This window comes from Oncorhynchus mykiss, chromosome 12, assembly GCF_057628025.1.
Source record: "Oncorhynchus mykiss isolate SJ-2025 chromosome 12, ASM5762802v1, whole genome shotgun sequence".
NCBI classification, from domain to species: Eukaryota; Metazoa; Chordata; class Actinopteri; order Salmoniformes; family Salmonidae; genus Oncorhynchus; species Oncorhynchus mykiss.
Genome location: NC_143033.1, coordinates 93,039,918 through 93,063,886, shown reverse-complemented (window position 1 = coordinate 93,063,886; position 23,969 = coordinate 93,039,918). Strand labels below are relative to the sequence as shown.

The window sequence follows — 23,969 nt, the reverse complement described above, 5'->3', positions numbered from 1 at the left end:
AGCAGTTCTGTGAAAATGTAATTTAATCAGAAGCCACTGGCAGATTTCTGGACTTGGCTGCGCTCAGAGTATCCTGCTTTGGCAAATCGTGCTGTTATGACACTGATGCCCTTTTCAACCACGTACCTATGTGAGAGTGGATTCTCGGCCCTCACTAGCATGAAAACTAAATACAGGCACAGACTGTGTGTGGAAAATGATTTAAGACTGAGACTCTCCAATACAACCCAACATTGCAGAGTTATGAGCATCCTTTCAAGCACACCCTTCTCATTAACCTGTGGTGAGTTATTCACAATTGTCGATGAACAAATAAGGTTTTATATGTAAGATGGCTAAATAAAGAGCAAAATGATTGATTATTATTATTTGTTCTCTGGTCCTATAACAGCTCTTTGTCACTTCCCACAAGCCGGGTTGTGACAAAACTCACACTCATTCTTATCCTTAATAACTGTTTTGTATAGTGTGTGTGTGTGTGTGTGGCAGGCTTAAAATGATGGCAAAAAAGTGCGCTGACCCTGGTGCTAGAGGGGGTACAGCTGACCCTGGTGCTAGAGGGGGTAGAGCTGACCCTGGTGCTAGAGGGGGTACAGCTGACCCTGGTGCTAGAGGGGATACAGCTGACCCTGGTGCTAGAGGGGGTACAGCTGACCCTGGTGCTAGAGGGGGTACAGCTGACCCTGGTGCTAGAGGGGGTACAGCTGACCCTGGTGCTAGAGGGGATACAGCTGACCCTGGTGCTAGAGGGGGTACAGCTGACCCTGGTGCTAGAGGGGATACAGCTGACCCTGGTGCTAGAGGGGGTACAGCTGACCCTGGTGCTAGAGGGGGTACAGCTGACCCTGGTGCTAGAGGGGGTACAGCTGACCCTGGTGCTAGAGGGGGTACAGCTGACCCTGGTGCTAGAGGGGGTACAGCTGACCCTGGTGCTAGAGGGGGTACAGCTGACCCTGGTGCTAGAGGGGGTACGCAGCTGGAGGTTGAATGTGTGAAGGGGTACGGGACTATAAAAAGTTTGGGAACCACTGTACTAGAGAACCAGTTCGGAATTAAGTAAAGTTGTTGTACGATTGAAGCCTTTAGTGAGGTCTAATGCTCTAATATTTAATCATTTCTGCCCGTCCAAATTCATATTCATTTTATAAATAGGCTCGTTTAACTTTGTTTGGCTAGACACTCCAAATAAAATGGAATATTTTTTGCTCATGTGATTTGTATTTTTTTAATCGTTAGGTGTAGGCAGGGCCATAATTACATAGGTAAACTGGGACCCTATTGTTTCATATGGTCAGAAATCAGATTTCATATTCATGATTCAGTCCACACAGAGGATTCACATGACTATTTATACAAGTCAAACCACAGATCGACATGATAGACACCACATTAATAGACATTAACTTGTACAGGAGATTTAAATGCACAGTTAAAAGGTTGAATGATCATTCACCATTGTCCACTACAATAGATCACCGACTAACATGTCACTTGGTTCACAGTTTAAAGGACACACTTTCACAGACAATATTGCTTCATTTTCACCATAATATACTTTTTAGAGACGTCGACACATTGATAGGAAAATAGAACCTACGTAGTTGCTGTCATACAGGCACAATAAATCATGTGGGTTATTTAGCCCTGAACACACTATCATTACAATAGGGCTGGTGAAGAGTAGTGAAGGTCATTTTTGTAACTTAACATACAGTGACAGTAGATCACAGGAGGTTGGTGGCACCTTCATTTGGGAGGACGGGCTCATGGTAATGGATGGAGAGGAAAGGGTGGAATGGTATCAAACACATGGTTTCTATGCGTTTGATGCCATTCCATTCACTCCGTTCTGGCTATTATTATGATGAGCCGTCCTCCCCTCAGCAGCCTCCTGTGAAGTAGATATACAACACGTTGGCCTCTACAACACTAATATTCCCTACTAAGGAATGTAAGGATTAACCACATTAACGAGTATCTTTAGATAAGACTGCAGTCAGCAACAGAAATACAAAAACAAGCAGCGCATGAATTTAGTCACTTAGCAGAAGCTCTTATCCAGACACATGCAGTAGTGAGTGCATGCATTTTCATACTGGTCCCTCTTAGGAATCGAACCCACAACCCTGGTGTTGCAAGCGCAGTGCACTACCAACTGAGCTACGTGGGAATGTCAGTGTGTAGCAATTTCTTTACTGGTGAAATTGAGTAAGTAACAAAAGCTGATTAAAGTGATTTGTGCATTGTTCCACTGTGCAGAAAAGCAGGATTGTACTGTAGTATGTAGATAGCATACTGACATGCAGACAAAAGGCAAGCAACACTAATCATTTAAAAGATATACAACATGTGGACATGATGTAAGACAAGCAAAACAAATGATTCACATGTTGAGATGTATATTCTGGGTTAAACATACTGATTGTGTTTCCATTCGTTTATAGTACTGCGTGTTTTAATACCAGCAAAGAAATCACTAGTGTTAACATGACTTTGGATATGTTTGTTTTTAGAGTTAATTCTGATCCAGATACAACATACTTGGTCTGTTTCTTCTGGGTAAATGCTATTCAATCACACCGCAAATGAAGACAGGGACCACTGTAAAACACCATTGGTAAAGGAAAGTGCCAAAACAGATACACACTGACAACTAGCATGGAAGAGTTCCCGTGTGAGGAGACCTGGGTCAAATACTTCCACATCCTTGTGCTGTGCTTGATTTAGTTAGTCTGGTACAACAATTTAACAAAAGAAATGGACCCAAAAGTGGCCAACTCAAATCAAGCGCACCCCTATTTCACACAGGTCTGGGCCTGTATTCACAAATTCACATCTCAGAACAGGAGTTCTGACTTCTATAGGATAATTTATAAATACAGGCCATGGTGTTGAGACTGGGTAGGTTAGAGTTGAACTATCGCCGCCCTCGAGGTGTCACTGCCAATTCGAGGTTCAACTATCGCCGACCTGGTGGCTGCGGTGTGTCAGTGTCCCTCATCCCTATCCTCATCCCTGGGCCTGCTGTTCGCCGAGGAACTCATCCAGCACGCGGATGATGCTGCAGGCCTCAGGGAGGTCCCGGTGCTCGGCGTGGGCGTTCTGGAGCAGCACGTCCCCATTCCCACAGCCCTGCAGGAACTGGCAGCAGCGGAACAGAGCGTAGTGACTCGACTCAGCCTGGCGGATGAACCGCTTCAGACTGTTCATGTCCTGGATGGCCTGGAGAGACAGGGGGAGGAGAAGGAGAGAGGGGGGAGAGAGAGAGCATGGATGAGAAAGCAGTAAGCCATTTTAAACATGGCCTGGACATACAGTATTTATATAATGGTTTAAAGTGATCCACTTGTCTGTGTGCTGTGCGTTTGCCCACCTTGAGTTTGAAGTTCTCCAGGATCTGTCTGAGGAGGAAAGGGTTACAGCGCTCTGCTGCGTTCAGGAATGACTGGATCCAACCGTCACAGAAACGGTTACTGACTGGAAAAAGGTGTGAGAGGGATGACGGAGTGATTAGCCAGTGTGTATTCTGTGACGATCATTAATGGGAAATGTTTTGGTGATTCTATGTCTGTGTGTACATGTACTGTGCCTTCGGAAAGTATTCAGACCCCTTGACTTATTCTACAATGGATTAAATAATTGTTTTTCTTCAGCAATCTACACCCAATATCCCATAATGACGAAGCGAAAACAGGTTTTGTACATTTTTGCAAATGTATTAAAAATAAAAAACAAACACCTTATTTACATAAGTATTCAGACCCTTTGCTATGAGACTCGAAATTGAGCTCAGGTGCATCGCTATTTCCATTGATCATCCTTGTGATGTTTCTACAACTTGATTGAGTCCACCTGTGGTAAATTCAATTGATTGGACATGATTTGGAAAGGCACACACCTGTCTATATAAGGTCCAACAGTTGACAGTGCATTTCAGAGCAAAAACCAAGCCATGAGGTTGAAGGAATTGTTCGTAGAGCTTCGAGACTGGATTGTGTCGAGGCACAAATCTGGGGAAGGATACCAAAAAATGTCTGCAGCATTGAAGGTCCCCAAGAACACAGTGGGCTCCATCATTCTCAAATGGAGGAAGTTTGGAACCACCAAGACTCTTCCTATAGCTGGCCGCCAGGCCAAACTGAGCAATCACGGGAGAAGAGCCTTGGTCAGCTAGGTGACCAAGAACCTGATGACAGATCTCTAGAGTTCCTCTGTGGAAATGGGAGAACCTTCCAGAAGGACAACCATCACTGCAGCACTCCACCAATCAGGCCTTTACGGTAGAGTCGCCAGACGGAAGCCACTCCTCAGTAAAAGGCACATGACAGCCGGCTTGGAGTTTGCCAAAAGGCACCTAAAGACTCTCAGAACATGAGAAACTAGATTCTCTGGTCTGATGAAACCAAGATTGAACTCTTGGCCTGAATCCCAAGCGTCACGTCTGTAGGAAACCTGGCACCATCCGTATGGTGAAGCATGGTGGTGGCAGCATCATGCTGTGGAGATGTTTTTCAGCGGCAGGGACTGGGAGACTAGTCAGGATCAAGGCAAAGATGAACGGAGCAAAGTACAGAGAGATCCTTGACAAAAACCTGCTCCAGAGTGCTCAGGACCTCAGACTGAGGTGAAGATTCACATTGCAACAGGACAATGACCCTAAGCACACAGCCAAGACAACGCAGGAGTGGCTTCAGGACTCTGAATGTCCTTGAGTGGCCCAGCTAGAGACCGGACTTGAACCAGATTGAAAATCTCTGGAGAGACCTAAAAATAGCTGTGCAGCATTGTGCTCCATCCAACCTGACAGAGCTTGAGAGGATCTGCAGAGAAGAAATGGGAGAAACTCCCCAAACACAGGTGTGCCAAGCATGTAGTGTCATACCCAAGAAGACTTGAGGCTGTAATCGCTGCCAAAGATGCTTGAACAAAGTACTGAGTAAAGGGTCTGAATACTTATGTAAATGTGATATTTCAGCTTTATAGATTTGTAGAAATGTCAAAAAAAAGTTGTTGCTTTGTCATGATGAGGTATTGTGTGTAGATTGATGAGAGAAAGAAAACAATTTAATACATTTTTGAATAAGGCTGTAACGTAACAAAATGTGGAAAAAGTCAAGGGGTCGGAATACTTTCTGAATGCACCATACAAAGACCTGTTTTGTAGTGGTGTGGCTACAGCTGTAACACAGATCTGTATTTGTGACTGTGGGAGAGTGTCTGTTTGTTAGAGTCGTTCCAGTAGGCCTGTGTGTGTGTGTATATGTCCACAGGTTAGAGCAGTCACACAGACCTGTGTGTGTGTATATGTCCACAGATTAGAGCAGTCACACATACCTGTGTGTGTGTATATATATCCACAGGTTAGAGCAGTCACACAGACCTGTGTGTGTGTGTATATGTCCACAGGTTAGAGCAGTCACACAGACCTGTGTGTGTGTGTATATGTCCACAGGTTAGAGCAGTCACACAGACCTGTGTGTATATGTCCACAGGTTAGAGCAGTCACACAGACCTGTGTGTGTGTATATGTCCACAGGTTAGAGCAGTCACACAGACCTGTGTGTATATGTCCACAGGTTAGAGCAGTCACACAGACCTGTGTGTGTGTATATGTCCACAGATTAGAGCAGTCACACAGACCTGCGTGTGTGTATATATATCCACAGGTTAGAGCAGTCACACAGACCTGTGTGTGTGTGTATATGTCCACAGGTTAGAGCAGTCACACAGACCTGTGTGTGTGCATATGTCCACAGGTTAGAGCAGTCACACAGACCTGTGTGTGTGCATATGTCCACAGGTTAGAGCAGTCACACAGACCTGTGTGTGTGTGTATATGTCCACAGATTAGAGCAGTCACACAGACCTTTGTGTGTGTATATATATCCACAGGTTAGAGCAGTCACACAGACCTGTGTGTGTGTATACAGTGCCTTGCGAAAGTATTCGGCCCCCTTGAACTTTGCGACCTTTTGCCACATTTCAGGCTTCAAACATAAAGATATAAAACTGTATTTTTTTGTGAAGAATCAACAACAAGTGGGACACAATCATGAAGTGGAACGACATTTATTGGATATTTCAAACTTTTTTAACAAATCAAAAACTGAAAAACTGGGCGTGCAAAATTATTCAGCCCCTTTACTTTCAGTGCAGCAAACTCTCTCCAGAAGTTCAGTGAGGATCTCTGAATGATCCAATGTTGACCTAAATGACTAATGATGATAAATACAATCCACCTGTGTGTAATCAAGTCTCCGTATAAATGCACCTGCACTGTGATAGTCTCAGAGGTCCGTTAAAAGCGCAGAGAGCATCATGAAGATCAAGGAACACACCAGGCAGGTCCGAGATACTGTTGTGAAGAAGTTTAAAGCCGGATTTGGATACAAAAAGATTTCCCAAGCTTTAAACATCCCAAGGAGCACTGTGCAAGCGATAATATTGAAATGGAAGGAGTATCAGACCACTGCAAATCTACCAAGACCTGGCCGTCCCTCTAAACTTTCAGCTCATACAAGGAGAAGACTGATCAGAGATGCAGCCAAGAGGCCCATGATCACTCTGGATGAACTGCAGAGATCTACAGCTGAGGTGGGAGACTGTCCATAGGACAACAATCAGTCGTATATTGCACAAATATGGCCTTTATGGAAGAGTGGCAAGAAAGCCATTTCTTAAAGATATCCATAAAAAGTGTTGTTTAAAGTTTGCCACAAGCCACCTGGGAGACACACCAAACATGTGGAAGAAGGTGCTCTGGTCAGATGAAACCAAAATTGAACTTTTTGGCAACAATGCAAAACGTTATGTTTGGCGTAAAAGCAACACAGCTGAACACACCATCCCCACTGTCAAACATGGTGGTGGCAGCATCATGGTTTGGGCCTGCTTTTCTTCAGCAGGGACAGGGAAGATGGTTAAAATTGATGGGAAGATGGATGGAGCCAAATACAGGACCATTCTGGAAGAACCTGATGGAGTCTGCAAAAGACCTGAGACTGGGACGGAGATTTGTCTTCCAACAAGACAATGATCCAAAACATAAAGCAAAATCTACAATGGAATGGTTCAAAAATAAACATATCCAGGTGTTAGAATGGCCAAGTCAAAGTCCAGACCTGAATCCAATCGAGAATCTGTGGAAAGAACTGAAAACTGCTGTTCACAAATGCTCTCCATCCAACCTCACTGAGCTCGAGCTGTTTTGCAAGGAGGAATGGGAAAAAATGTCAGTCTCTCGATGTGCAAAACTGATAGAGACATACCCCAAGCGACTTACAGCTGTAATCGCAGCAAAAGGTGGCGCTACAAAGTATTAACTTAAGGGGGCTGAATAATTTTGCACGCCCAATTTTTCAGTTTTTGATTTGTTAAAAAAGTTTGAAATATCCAATAAATGTCGTTCCACTTCATGATTGTGTCCCGCTTGTTGTTGATTCTTCACAAAAAAATACAGTTTTATATCTTTATGTTTGAAGCCTGAAATGTGGCAAAAGGTTGCAAAGTTCAAGGGGTCCGAATACTTTCGCAAGGCACTGTATGTCCACAGGTTAGAGCAGTCACACAGACCTGTGTGTGTGTGTGTGTGTGTGTGTATATATCCACAGGTTAGAGCAGTCACACAGACCTGTGTTGGAGAGTGTAGGAGGGCTGGTGGAGCAGTCTATGACCAGGTCAGTAAGAGCCTCTGAGGCCTTATACAGAGAGGCTGTGGTAGTGTCCTCCTGGACCAGGCCCTGCAGACTGGCTGCCTTAATGAACCTACACACACATGAACCATATTCATTCATATTCACAGCACATACTGTATATTCTTATAGTTTAACCACAGGAATAAAGACCAGGTGTTTTCAGATTATTTTCAGAAGTGATACTCATTTATTAAACAGAATTTGACCGAAAACCCAATTTGGACTGGACTGGACCTTTAAAGTAACTCACCTAGCAACATCAGCCTTGGTCCTGTCATCTGCATTGGTGACCTCCACGTGTATGTGACTCAGAGCCTTGAAAACAATGACATGGGCCTGATCAGCGCTGCATATTAAACTAAACTTTATTCTACAATGACACGGGCCTGATCAGCGCTGCATATTAAACTAAACTTTATTCTACAATGACACGGGCCTGATCAGCGCTGCATATTAAACTAAACTTTATTCTACAATGACACGGGCCTGATCAGCGCTGCATATTAAACTAAACTTTATTCTACAATGACACGGGCCTGATCAGCGCTGCATATTAAACTAAACTTTATTCTACAATGACACGGGCCTGATCAGCGTTTCATATTAAACTAAACTTTATTCTACAATGACACGGGCCTGATCAGCGCTGCATATTAAACTAAACTTTATTCTACAATGACACGGGCCTGATCAGCGCTGCATATTAAACTAAACTTTATTCTACAATGACATGGGCCTGATCAGTGTTGCATATTAAACTAAACTTTATTCTACAATGACACGGGCCTGATCAACGTTACATATTAAACTAAACTTTATTCTACAATGACACGGGCCTGATCAGTGTTGCATATTAAACTAAACTTTATTCTACAATGACATGGGCCTGATCAGTGTTGCATATTAAACTTTATTCTACAATGACATGGGCCTGATCAGCGCTGCATATTAAACGAAACTTTATTCTACAATGACACGGGTCTGATCAGCGCTGCATATTAAACTAAACTTTATTCTACAATGACACGGGCCTGATCAGTGTTGCATATTAAACTAAACTTTATTCTACAATGACACGGGCCTGATCAGTTTTGCATATTAAACTAAACTTTATTCTACAATGACACGGGCCTGATCAGTGTTGCATATTAAACTTTATTCTACAATGACATGGGCCTGATCAGTGTTGCATATTAAACTAAACTTTATTCTACAATGACATGGGCCTGATCAGTGTTGCATATTAAACTAAACTTTATTCTACAATGACACGGGCCTGATCAGCGTTGCATATTAAACTTTATTCTACAATGACACGGGCCTGATCAGCGCTGCATATTAAACTAAACTTTATTCTACAATGACACGGGCCTGATCAGCGCTGCATATTAAACGAAACTTTATTCTACAATGACATGGGCCTGATCAGTGTTGCATATTAAACTAAACTTTATTCTACAATGACACGGGCCTGATCAGTTTTGCATATTAAACTAAACTTTATTCTACAATGACACGGGCCTGATCAGTGTTGCATATTAAACTTTATTCTACAATGACACGGGCCTGATCAGTGTTGCATATTAAACTTTATTCTACAATGACATGGGCCTGATCAGTGTTGCATATTAAACTTTATTCTACAATGACATGGGCCTGATCAGTGTTGCATATTAAACTAAACTTTATTCTACAATGACACGGGCCTGATCAGTGTTGCATATTAAACTTTATTCTACAATGACATGGGCCTGATCAGCGTTGCATATTAAACTTTATTCTACAATGACATGGGCCTGATCAGTGTTGCATATTAAACTTTATTATACAATGACATGGGCCTGATCAGTGTTGCATATTAAACTTTATTATACAATGACACGGGCCTGATCAGTGTTGCATATTAAACTAAACTTTATTCTACAATGACACGGGCCTGATCAGCGCTGCATATTAAACTAAACTTTATTCTACAATGACACGGGCCTGATCAGCGTTGCATATTAAACTTTATTCTACAATGACATGGGCCTGATCAGTGTTGCATATTAAACTTTATTCTACAATGACACGGGCCTGATCAGTGTTGCATATTAAACTTTATTCTACAATGACACGGGCCTGATCAGTGTTGCATATTAAACTAAACTTTATTCTACAATGACACGGGCCTGATCAGCGCTGCATGTTAAACTAAACTTTATTCTACAATGACATGGGCCTGATCAGTGTTGCATATTAAACTTTATTCTACAATGACACGGGCCTGATCAGTGTTGCATATTAAACTAAACTTTATTCTACAATGACACGGGCCTGATCAGCGCTGCATATTAAACTAAACTTTATTCTACAATGACACGGGCCTGATCAGTGTTGCATATTAAATTAAACTTTATTCTACAATGACATGGGCCTGATCAGTGTTGCATATTAAATTAAACTTTATTCTACAATGACACGGGCCTGATCAGTGTTGCATATTAAACTTTATTCTACAATGACACGGGCCTGATCAGTGTTGCATATTAAACTTTATTCTACAATGACACGGGCCTGATCAGTGTTGCATATTAAACTTTATTCTACAATGACATGGGCCTGATCAGTGTTGCATATTAAACTAAACTTTATTCTACAATGACACGGGCCTGATCAGTGTTGCATATTAAACTTTATTCTACAATGACACGGGCCTGATCAGCGCTGCATATTAAACTAAACTTTATTCTACAATGACATGGGCCTGATCAGTGTTGCATATTAAACTTTATTCTACAATGACACGGGCCTGATCAGCGCTGCATATTAAACTAAACTTTATTCTACAATGACACGGGCCTGATCAGCGTTACATATTAAACTAAACTTTATTCTACAATGACACGGGCCTGATCAGCGTTACATATTAAACTAAACTTTATTCTACAATGACACGGGCCTGATCAGCGTTACATATTAAACTAAACTTTATTCTACAATGACACGGGTCTGATCAGTGTTGCATATTAAACTTTATTCTACAATGACACGGGTCTGATCAGTGTTGCATATTAAACTTTATTCTACAATGACACGGGCCTGATCAGTGTTGCATATTAAACTAAACTTTATTCTACAATGACACGGGCCTGATCAGCGTTACATATTAAACTAAACTTTATTCTACAATGACACGGGCCTGATCAGCGCTGCATATTAAACTTTATTCTACAATGACACGGGTCTGATCAGCGTTACATATTAAACTTTATTCTACAATGACACGGGCCTGATCAGTGTTGCATATTAAACTTTATTATACAATGACATGGGCCTGATCAGTGTTGCATATTAAACTAAACTTTATTCTACAATGACATGGGCCTGATCAGTGTTGCATATTAAACTTTATTCTACAATGACATGGGCCTGATCAGCGCTGCATATTAAACTAAACTTTATTCTACAATGACACGGGCCTGATCAGTGTTGCATATTAAACTTTATTCTACAATGACATGGGCCTGATCAGTGTTGCATATTAAACTTTATTCTACAATGACATGGGCCTGATCAGTGTTGCATATTAAACTTTATTCTACAATGACATGGGCCTGATCAGTGTTGCATATTAAACTTTATTCTACAATGACATGGGCCTGATCAGCGCTGCATATTAAACTCAACTTTATTCTACAATGACATGGGCCTGATCAGTGTTGCATATTAAACTTTATTCTACAATGACACGGGCCTGATCAGCGCTGCATATTAAACTAAACTTTATTCTACAATGACACGGGCCTGATCAGTGTTGCATATTAAACTAAACTTTATTCTACAATGACACGGGCCTGATCAGCGCTGCATATTAAACTAAACTTTATTCTACAATGACACGGGCCTGATCAGTGTTGCATATTAAACTAAACTTTATTCTACAATGACACGGGCCTGATCAGCGCTGCATATTAAACTAAACTTTATTCTACAATGACACGGGCCTGATCAGTGTTGCATATTAAACTAAACTTTATTCTACAATGACACGGGTCTGATCAGCGCTGCATATTAAACTAAACTTTATTCTACAATGACACGGGCCTGATCAACGTTACAACCAGTCAAAATGATTCTTGGAACCTTGTTTCTGCTCTAAGCTACACAGTGGCAACATTGATGGCCATCAAAGAAAATTATGCGTTTTGAACTATGCAATTGCGTGACTGACGCCAACAAATGTGAAGATGTTTTGTGACAATACAATACGCTGGGAATATCTCATTGTTAGAGTGGATGTTTTGTGACAATACGCTGGGAATATCTCATTGTTAGAGTGGATGTTTTGTGACAATACAATACGCTGGGAATATCTCATTTTATATTTGAATGTTTCCACTTCCCATTTGTTTTGTCAAGCAAGATGGCTACTAGTCAGTAAAGACTAAATTATAGCTTTATCTAGTAGACACAGCCCAAGTAAGTAACTAGCAAAAACATAACATAGTGAAGCATGGAGGGGAAGTAAATGTATTGAAACAATGAGGGGGAATCACTGGTACAGGGGGAATTAATCACTATGGTAACGGTCAAATGATGGGTCAAAGGTGACTCACAGCATATAGCAGGAAGCTGATGCTCCCCTGGACCATCTGCACCACTCTGTGGATGTGCATCACAGACTCCTCGTACCACATGCTCAGGTAGGGCCTGATCTCAGTCTCTAGGTTCACCAGCTATATATATATATATGCACACACACACACACACACACACACACACGGAGGACAGAGAGGGAAATAACACTTATAACCCTACACAGGGGACTACCTATTTGTGTAGTCATTTTATATTTATCTATCTAGGGTGGTGTTAAATAGGTCACACTGATAGCAAAACCTTTCACAATGGAGAAGAAAAATCTGTGTTCTTATTTGACAACATCAGGTAGTACCACCCCATTTCAAAACATTTTTTTCCCTCTTGAACACAACCTAGGTGAGTCCCCTTCAGATAGTGTTTATTACAAAGGAGCCCTGTCCAAGAGATGATGGAATCCAGTACAATTATATTATTTTGGTGATTCCACTTCCTGCTTACCTCAGCAGTCTGTAGACTGCTCTGCAGGCCTTGCACGTACTTGTCCAGTTCAAGTCTAAACGTAAAGTTGATTAAGGAAATGGTTTATGGTTTAATGATGAATGGTTTATGAGTTTCAGTACCCATCTATACATCTAGACTGACTCTACATTAGTATGATTCAGAAAGACCATGTTAGCCTATAAAGGATATAGGTTGAGGCCTTTCTCAGAGCCTCCCATCAGGCAGATTACATAGCCATTGCCGTCCGCGTCGGGCTGCTCTGGGGATCTCTCCTGCTCCAGGAGACAGCAGTAACAGCCCACCGTTGCCTCTGGGACACTGGGATGGGACAACAAACACATATTTATTATGAATGAAAAACACTGGCTTTACACTACTTTAGAAGTGTGCAGGCTAATTGGTGCCACATTGCTTCAGATGTATACATAAGGAGAGAATACTTCGGTCTGATTCCAAATTAAGACCTTGCTTAGCTAGATAGAGCCAGAGACACACAGGCCTGTATATACACTGCTCAAAAAAATAAAGGGAACACTTAAACAACACAATGTAACTCCAAGTTAATCACACTTCTGTGAAATCAAACTGTCCACTTAGGAAGCAACACTGATTGACAATAAATGTCCCATGCTGTTGTGCAAATGGAATAGACAACAGGTGGAAATTATAGGTATTTAGCAAGACACCCCCAATAAAGGAGTGGTTCTGCAGGTGGTGACCACAGACCACTTCTCAGTTCCTATGCTTCCTGGCTGATGTTTTGGCCACTTTTGAATGCTGGCGGTGCTTTCACTCTAGTGGTAGCATGAGACGGAGTCTACAACCTACACAAGTGGCTCAGGTAGTGCAGCTCATCCAGGATGGAACATCAATGCGAGATGTGGCAAGAAGTTTGCTGTGTCTTTCAGCGTAGTGTCCAGAGCATGGAGGCGCTACCAGGAGACAGGCCAGTATATCAGGAGACGTGGAGGAGGCCGTAGGAGGGCAACAACCCAGCAGCAGGACCGCTACCTCCGCCTTTGTGCAGGGAAGAGCAGAAGGAGCACTATCAGAGCCCTGCAAAATGACCTCCAGCAGGCCACAAATGTGCATGTGTCTGCTCAAACGGTCAGAAACAGACTCCATGAGGGTGGTATGAGGGCCCGACGTCCACAGGTGGGGGTTGTGCTTACAGCCCAACACCGTGCAGGACATTTGGCATTTGCCAGAGAACACCAAGATTGGCAAATTCGCCACTGGCGACCTGTGCTCTTCACAGATGAAAGCAGGTTCACACTGAGCACGTGACAGACGTGACAGTCTGGGACGCCGTGAAGAACGTTCTGCTGCCTGAAACATCCTCCAGCATGACCGGTTTGGCGGTGGGTCAGTCATGGTGTGGGGTGGCATTTCTTTGGGGCGCCGCACAGCCCTCCATGTGCTCGCCAGAGGTAGCCTGACTGCCATTAGGTACCGAGATGAGATCCTCAGACCCCTTGTGAGACCCTATGCTGGTGTGGTTGGCCCTGGGTTCCTCCTGATGCAAGACAATGCTAGACCTCATGTGGATGGAGTGTGTCAGCAATTCCTGCAAGAGGAAGGCATTGATGCTATGGACTGGCCCGCCCGTTCCCCAGACCTGAATCCAATTGAGCACATCTGGGACATCATGTCGCTCCATCCACCAACGCCACGTTGCACCACAGACTGTCCAGGAGTTGGCGGATGCTTTAGTCCAGGTCTGGGAGGAGATCCCTCAGGAGACCATCCGCCACCTCATCAGCATGCCCAGGCATTTTAGGGAGGTCATACAGGCACGTGGAGGCCACACACATTACTGAGCCTCATTTTGACTTGTTTTAAGGACATTACATCAAAATTTGATCAGCCTGTAGTGTGGTTTTCTACTTTAATTTTGAGTGTGACTCCAAATCCAGACCTCCATGGGTTGATAAATTTGATTTCCATTGATAATTTTTGTGTAATTTTGTTGTCAGCACATTCAACTATGTAAAGAAAAAAGTATTTAATAAGAATATTTCATTCATTCAGATCTAGGATGTGTTATTTTAGTGTTCCCTTTATTTTTTTGAGCAGTGTAGTTACTATATTGCTGATACCATACCTAAGCCACCCAATCAGATCTGTGAGATGGGCTCAACAGGTTCCTAAGGATATTAAAGCTGGATTGGTTTGAAATTAGGTTCAACAAGTTCTTAAGGAAAGGAGAGATGAGTTGGTTTGGAATGAGGCCCTTAGTTTAAGTTCGTTAAGGTCACCTGAGCTCCACGGCGGCAATGTTTCCCATGCCCCCGAGCAGGGCTCCTTTGCTCAGCCTCCGGGAGATGTAGCATCGTAGCTCAGGCTCTGCCTCTACCGGCAGGCTGCTGTCCACTAGGGTGAGGCTGTTGGTGGGGCAAGAGTCAGTTACCATGGAAACATAGTGACAGGCAACCAATCCGATCTGATGAGAAAGTGAACAGCCAAAGAGGTGATGAAGAAGGAAGCCGACGAATAAAAGCCACATCAACACAACATGAAGGCTAGATACAGATATAGTGAAACAGAATCTTCCAGTTTCCATGTGAGTCACAGAGCCTATTTAAATCCTTCCTTCCCACTTCTCTTTCCTTATGGTCACTATGTAAGATGCATGATGTGACACTGAAATATCACATTTTAATAACATAACAATATCATATCACATAACTATATCATCATCATTATAGTATCTGAGGCTGAAACAACTTGACCTCACAGAAAGACGACATCCAAAAAGAAGTAGGGTGAACAGTGTGTACAGAAGGAGGTAGATAGATACTAGGCTTTGTGACTCCATATCCCAGATAGCCGGAAGCACACTGATGACATCATGACAGGAAAGAAACAGTGTTGATTCCAGGTTGATAGGTTTCCAGCAGCAGGCCCATGGATACGACAGAGAAGGACAACACTGAAAGCCACAGAAATAAAACCACTAGAGAAACAGACAGGTCACGGGGAGACCTTGGTTACCTAAAGTCTTCCTGACTGGTACTGGCTGTGGAATCTGTTCTTCTCTGGCTCCATGCCACGTTGCCCTCTGCAGCTGCCTCAGATCTAGACAGGTACTGTAGGTAGTTACTATACTCATGACTTGGTTAGTTAGTTAGTGGAGAACAGAACAGCAAGTCTGAACTGACAGTACAGTAAGTCAGCAGCAGGATCCACAGTTGATGTCCACAGAGAACCAGTGAATTTGGGAGAAAGTGGTTATACAGTGACAAAGAAATTGGCCTCAATATGCAGCTGGACTAGCTTGATGATGTTATCACAGTCAGTGGAGACTGGTGAGTTGAGCTGTAGGAGGATGAGCTCATTGTAATGACTGGAATGGAGTAACTGGAACGGGGTCCAACATGTTGTTTCCATATGTTTCATACCGTTCCATTGGTTCCATTCCAGCCATTACAATGAGCCCATCCTCCTATAGTTCCTCCCACCAGCCTCCACTAATGACAGTGTATGTATAAAGACTGTCCGAGCATGAATACTGTACATTGTGAGAACCTCCAACCTCCAATGAGTCTAATAATATCAACAAAGTGAGACATTGGTGTGATTGGTAATGCATTTCCATTCATCCCTATGGAGAAGGGTGAGGGACCGAGGTCCATAGATTCTCTATAGCCTAGTAGCTAAGGCAAGTAAACATTCACGTAATCTGCAGATATTTGCATACCAAATAATGCCCTAGTTTAGGTCATTGTGTACTGTCAAAACAAATTGCTTGATGTAAAGTTAGATAGACTCAAGCAGAACATTCAGATGGAGAAGATTACCTGGTGCCTTGGTAGAGATAAATGGTATAGTAACAGTTCAACTGTATTTTCTGATTATATCCCATCTCTTCGTTATCATAATCCGTATCCTTTTCTTCCACGTCAATTGAATCTTGGAAGGAGGACGTTTGCATGGAAGTTTGCGAGGTAAACATGATTGCTTCGCACGTATCAACAAATGACAGATACCGAGAAATGACGTTCAGTTATTTAGGATGCAGGTTGAACTGGATAAGAAATAATAACAATACTAAGCATGTGAATAGACTAACAACTTCCTTTACTGAAGAGACGAGTCTATCATTATTTCTAAAGATCCATGATCTGATTCACGCATGCGCCGTGTAATGCCATGAATCCGTCGTTGTTTAAGGTCCGTGTAAAATTTGCTATGACATGATTTGGTCCAGGAAATAAACTGAACACATCAGTTATTATAATAGCTAAATTATGCCCAAATTATCAGAGGTCGTTGCCTTCTTATAGCCACGTATCAATGGGTAAAATTAAGCTAATGTTTCTGAATATACAAACAATGCCATAATAACTTTTGGGATATTGGCGTTCATTAGCCTGAACAGCCGCTAGTGGTCACTGTTTACCGGTCTTTTGAAGGTTTACTATCCGATGACCGATGGACTGTTTTGTATTTCGATTCCACAGCCACAAAGTCAAAATGGTCTATATAGTAAAAATTAATGTAAACAAACAAATGATTGTTGGTCTTAATTTAAGATTAGGCATAAGGTTAGCTGTGTGGTTAAGGTTAGTATTAAAGTTAGGGTTAGGTATAAAATACTCCGGAGTGGCGCAGCGGTCTAGGGCACTGCATCTCAGTGCTAGAGGCGTCACTAAAGACCCTGGTTTGATTCCAGGCTGTATCACAACCGGCTGTGATTGGGAGTCCCATAGGGTGGCGCACAATTGGCGCAACATCGTCCGGGTTAGGGTTTGGTCGGGGTAAGCCGTCATTGTAAATAAGAATTTGTTCTTAACTGACTTGCCTGGTCAAATAAAGGTTAAATACAAATAAAATATATACATTTTACAAATGGGCGGGGTTTAACCATCATTTTTACTTTGAGGATGTGGAAGCTAGTGATGACCAGGTACCGTACTGCTGCAGAGATTAAGACGATACAAAAAATTGTCATTCAAATACTTAAAAAGTCACATATGTAAAAATCTATCGTTCTGCCCCTGATCAAGGCAGTTAACCCATTCGTTCTTAACTGACTTGCCTAGTTAAATAAAGGTGGAAAAAAAAAAAAAAAACAGGACATCAAATTCGCAGAGCAAAATTCGGGCGAGGCAACAGCCAGGCATTTAGGAATTGATACAAACTGAGTGAGGGAATGGTGAAATAAAAAGGTCGAACTTCAATGTTTGTCTGAGGTGGATCAGAAGAGGGTGAGACTACGGTTGGGGGAGGAAAATGGTTTGTAAGAAAATAGATGCCTAGTTCAAATAGAAGCCTGTCTTCACAAAGCGTTGGTTGTGTTCAGTGATTGAAACAAATTAACGCCCAGGCTATTAATTGAGGTTTTACAGTAATTATACATTATTTCAATTCCATACTTTGGCTACACAGGCAGTCCAATTCTGATATTTATTTTTACTTATTGGTCTTTTGACCATTTAGATCAGCTCTGAAAAAGATGTAATGAAAAGATCTGATGTGATTGGTCAAAAGACCAATTAGTGGAAAAAATATCAGAATTGGGCTGCCTGTGTAAACAGCCTGACCAATGTTGCTAGCATGTTATTTTCTTAAGTTTACTTTTGTAGTTGTGTTCCTCATAGAGCAACAAGAAGATGCTGCAATACTGTACATTTAATTGTTGATTTATTTCCCCTGAGCCCTTTGTTTACACCGTTGCTCTTTAGTTATTGGCACTCATTATTAGCCACAGTATTTCTGTTGTTAATTAGCATAATTGTCCTAATTATTCACAGACCCACCTAGTACACACAACTAAGCCAAACCAAACCTACTGTATAGTACTTTGTGACAAATGCAGATTTTGTTGTGGACAAATCCAGTCATATTCAAATTAGAATAAAGAACTTTAAACATTAACATGATGTGTCCATTTTGTTCATCTGCAGTGTATTTTACATAAAGTATAATATGTGTAATTTACGTGCAATTGAGAATTGTATTTAGCATTATATAAGGTATGCGAACCAAACATATTGTTTTTGGCTAAATGAGGAGGTTTTAGGATCAACATGTCCTTTGTACTGGTAACATAAATACCTCACCTGGATAGGCTTTTAACAAATGGTTTTATTTGACTAACCTCAATAACAGCACATATGGGTATTATGCATTGAATACTTTCTCTTGAGATGACATTTTCATATGTATGTGGATAAGACAACATTAGACATATTATACATAATACTGCAATATTATTCAATATTTACATAACGCAGCTTATTCTAACAGGACCATGTACCCCCTGTTTGTGTTCTAGGGTTCCCATTGTATTTACATAATGCAGCTTATTCTAACAGGACCATGTACCCCCTGTTTGTGTTGTAGGGTTCCCATTGTATTTACATTTTGCTGCTTGTATTTCTTGTCAAATTCTCAATAATTTGAGCAACCACCGCATTGAAAGAAAGGCCTGGGTAAATAGAGTGTTATTTTTGTTTGTATTTGGTAGAGGCAGACTGCTAATGGATGAGCCTGATCTTGCTTCCCTTGGCTGTACCTCGGACATACAGGTTTCCATTTTCTGTCCAACACTCTGTACGTTTCTGTCAAGAGACTTTTGTTCTCAATGTTAACTTCAATTAAAATACTCTGTCTGTTACTAATACTTTGTAAGGTTCTTATTGAAATGAAACAGTCAGAGGCCAGTCTACTTAGTCAGCAGGTTTATTTACGAGAGCTCTGCCTATCATTTCCTGTACATTGGTCTATATACCTCACATTTCGTCATAAATGTCCCTCCTCTCAGAAACAATGACAATATAGTTCACAAGTCTTCTCCTATTCATACATTGTCTGCCCCCTGTTATACAATCTACTACAAGCCCAAGGTCTCTCCCCTCCCTGGGTGGGGACAGAATGTCCTGTAAGGAACACAGTAGTACAGCTTGTCTGTCGATAGCTCCTCTTATCATTTGTTTCACACTTGCACCCTGCTTACATACTAAAAAGGAACAAAATGTTCTAATTCTGACTAGAACTACACACATAACATGTGTCATACAATCATACAGTGACAGGGTAGAAGAATTCTGTTAATTATAGTTCTACGTTAAATGTATACATCATTTAGTCATTATTCATAACAGTTTCAGCATTTGGACAACCTTGAAGTTTGTCCAATGCTCCCCACCCGGCCACATAATTTTCATACATACAGTACCACAACATTCTTTACCTTTTGCATAATGCAGCTTATTCAAACAGGACAATGTACTGTATGTGTTCCAGGGTTCCCATTGTATTTACATTTTGCTGCATTTTGCTCATAATCAGCTGCTAACCATTCACAGTAGTGAAAATGTAAATCACATTAATTTGGTTACTCTCGTTTCGCTTTGTTGTAGAAACCTTTTGGGAGCACATTTTGTGCTTATATGGACATAAAGTTGAAGTGTACTTTACTCCTCCAGAACTTGAATGTCAAAAGCAACCACCCCATCGAAAGAGAATCCTAGGTAAAAAGTGACGTTTTCATTGGCATTTGGTAACGAGGCAGAATACAAGGGGATGACTCTGATCTTGCTTCCCTTGGTAGTGCCTCGCACAAAGAGCTGCCCGTTTTCCGTCCATCCTTCAACACGTTTCAGCATTCGCACCACCTCAGGGGTTGTCCACACCTCTCCACCTCTCCACTTGAGCCTTCTCTCTGTGAGAGTTCCCTTTATGTGCTTTTCGATTGCACTTCGATGAACAATCTTGTACAGACCCCTTGCCTTTCCAAAAAAGAAGTGAGTCACTATTCTCCCTTTCCGTGGTTTTGTTTTGAGCATACATAGTCTTTGAAGGTCGTCAATTGCTGAGATTAAGACCTTTTCATATTTTGCAGAGCTAGCTTCCTTCCAACGGTTGTCATTTGGATCCTCTGGCCAGAATAAGATTGAAAGCAAAAAGAAGGCACTTGCTGACCTGCTGCCTTCCCTGTAAAATCTCATGCTCAGATCTTGAAGTTTCGTAAGCGCAACCAGCTTTGACGAACCAGGTAAAACACAAGCAAGAGCTATTTGAGAGAAAATGAAGTTGATCAGTTCTGTTTGGTCAAGGTCATTCCTTTGGGGGTTCTCTGGATACATGGCAATTATCTCCTCTAGCTTTTTGCCACATCTCTCATTCTTCTGATCAGAGAGCAGGGAGAGTATGGTTGTGACATTACCACCACCCAGCTGGTAAATGTTCATTTTTCTTTTGAGTGGAGAGACCATTCCAGTGTCACTGCAGTCAGACACTGGACTGTCTAAATGTGAAACAACATTACAGAAAAATCCAGCATAATCCAGCAAATGCACGGAAGTTACTTAGAGAACAAGATGAGCCATCTGTTTGTTCATTTTCACTTGTGGAATTGGGTCCCCTTTCACTTGTTTCACTGGTCCTCTCAACGTTGTGTTCTGACTCTTGTGTGAACACAGCACTGGAACCAACATTTCTGGTATCTCTCTGTGCTACTGCCTGCTTTTAGATTCTGTGTTCTTGGCTTTAATAAATCAATTTGACCACCTTTCATTTCAATTGTGTCACGCAGATATTCTTTTTGCAGCTTTATTAGTGCAGGTCCTGTAACCTCCTCTTCGTACAGTTTCAGAATGTACTTCTCTTTCACTCCAATGGATTTTAACCAGGAGCTCACATGGGATTCTGTCCATTCGCCACATGTCAATCTAGAAATGTGGTGGCTTTGGACATGGAATTTGGGAAAAAAATGAAAGACATTTTTCTATAAATGTCTAAACACCTCCCTCTGCAACTGGATCCTGGACTTCCCGGCCCGCCCCCAGGTGGTGAGGGTAGGTAGCAACACATCTGCCATGCTGATCCTCAACACTGGAGCTCCCAGGGGTGCATGCTCAGTCCCCACCTGTACTCCCTGTTCACCCATGACTGCATGGCGAGGCACGACTCCAACACCATCATTAAGTTTGCAGACGACACAACAGCCTGATCACCGACAACGACGAAGCAGCCTGTAGGGAGGAAGTCAGAGACCTGGCCAGGTGGTGCCAGAATAACAACCTCTCCCTCAATGTAACAAACCCCTCTATTACACTACTGCTACTCTCTGTTCATCATATATGCATAGTCACTTTAACCATATCTACATGTACATACTACCTCAATCAGCCTGACTAACCGCTGTCTGCATGTAGCCTCACTACTTTTATAGCCTCGCTACTGTACATAGCCTGTCTTTTTACTGTTGTTTTATTTCTTTACCTACCTATTGTTCACCTAAAATATTTTTTGCACTATTGGTTAGAGCCTGTAAGTAAGCATTTCACTGTAAGGTTGTATTCAGCGGACGTGACAAATAAACTTTGATTTTATTTGATTTAAATGTGATTGGGCACATCTTCCCATTCTAAATCAACTAATATGTCAGCTTGATGACTTTAAATGTTTTACCATTATGATAACATTATACCTCCAGTAGGAGTAGTAACACCAATGACGGTAACACCAATGACACATTTTAGGTAATTGAGGATTTTCTTAAATGGAGGCCAGAGATGCTCAAATCTAAGGTCATTAACTTAATAATTTACTAAAGTGATATGATTAATGAGAAACACCGATGACACTTTTTATTCAGACACACTAAATAATTCTCAAATGTATGACATGTTAAAAGGGTGTTATTAGCTAATAATTTTCCTAGGACATTGGATCGTTGGAAATTTGTATTTTGGTCTTGGAGTCTAAATTGGAGATGTTTGGTTCCAACCCTTGAATGAGTAGGTGTTCTAAAACTTTTGACCGGTAGTGTACAGTACCAGTCAAAAGTTTGGACACAACTACTGATTCAAGGGTTTTCTTTATTTGTACTGTTTCCTACATTGTAGAATAATAGTGAAGATGTCTAAACTATGAAATAACACAAATGGAATCATGTAGTAACCAAAAAAAGTGTTAACAAATCAAAATGTATTTTATATTTGAGATTCTTCAAAGTAGCCACCCTTTGCCTTGATGACAGCTTTGCACACTCTTGGCATCCTCTCAACCAGCTTTATGAGGTAGTGCATTTCAATTAACAGGTGTGCCTTGTTAAAAGTTAATTTGTGGAAATTCTTTCCCTTAATGCATTTGAGCCAATCAGTTGTGTTGTAACAAGGTAGGGGTGGTATACAGAAGATAGCCCTATTTGGTAAAAGACCAAGTCCATATTATGGCAAGAACAGCTAAAATAAGCAAAGAGAAACGGCAGTCCATCATTACATTAAGACATGAAGATCAGTCAATACGGAACATTTCAAGAACTTTGAAAGTTTCTTCAAGTGCAGTCGCAAAAACCATCAAGCGCTATGATGAAACTGGCTCTCATGAGGACCGCCACAGGAAAAGAAGACCCAGAGTTACCTCTGCTCCAGAGGATAAGTTCATTAGAATTAGCTGTACCTCAGATTGCAGCCCAAATAAATGCTTCACAGAGTTCAAGTAACAGACACATCTTAACATCAACTGTCAGAGGAGGCGTGAATCAGGTCTTCATGGTCGAATTTCTGCAAAGAAACCTCTACTAAAGGACATCAATAATAAGAAGAGACTTGCTTGGACCAAGAAACACAGGTAATGGACATTAGACCGGTAGAAATCTGTCCTTTGGTCTGATGAGTCCAAATATGAGATTTTTGGTTCCAACCACTGTGTCTTTGTGAGACGCAGAGTAGGTGAACAGATGATCTCCGCATGTGTGGTTCCCACCATGAAGCATGGAAGAGGGGGTGTGATGGTGCTTTGCTGGTGACACTGTCTGTGATTTATTTAGAATTAAAGGCACACTTAACCAGCATGATCACCACATCATTGTGCAGCGATACGCCATCCATCTGGTTTGCGCTTAGTAGGACTATCATTTGTTTTTCAACAGGACAATGACCCAAAACACACCTCCAGGCTGTGTAAGGGCTATTTGACCAAGAAGGAGAGTGATGGTTTGCTGCATCAGATGACCTGGCCTGCACAACTACCTGACCTCAACCCAATTGAGATGGTTTAGGACCGCAGAGTGAAGGAAAACCAGCCAACAATTGCTCAGCATATGTGGGAACTCCTTCAAGACTGTTGGAAAAGCATTCCTCATGAAGCTGGTTGAGAGAATCCCAAGAGTGTGCAAAGCTGTCATCAAGGCAACGGGTGGCTACTTTGCAGAATCTCAAATATAGAATATATTTT

General features: G+C 41.8%; 1 protein-coding gene across 1 annotated transcript; it reads right to left on the bottom strand.

Annotated features, from left to right (window-relative positions):
* Positions 1 to 1,335: 1,335 nt before the first annotated feature.
* On the bottom strand, positions 1,336 to 16,949 carry c13h17orf75 (chromosome 13 C17orf75 homolog). Its single transcript, XM_090194137.1, has 10 exons — positions 16,580 to 16,949; positions 15,774 to 15,857; positions 15,038 to 15,163; positions 12,969 to 13,097; positions 12,777 to 12,837; positions 12,293 to 12,412; positions 7,945 to 8,009; positions 7,631 to 7,764; positions 3,374 to 3,477; positions 1,336 to 3,222 (listed from the first exon to the last, which is right to left on the bottom strand). The coding sequence occupies exons 1-10, from the start codon at positions 16,732 to 16,734 to the stop codon at positions 3,010 to 3,012; spliced, it is 1,191 nt and encodes a 396-aa protein (XP_090050263.1). The 5' UTR covers positions 16,735 to 16,949; the 3' UTR covers positions 1,336 to 3,009.
* Positions 16,950 to 23,969: the final 7,020 nt, after the last annotated feature.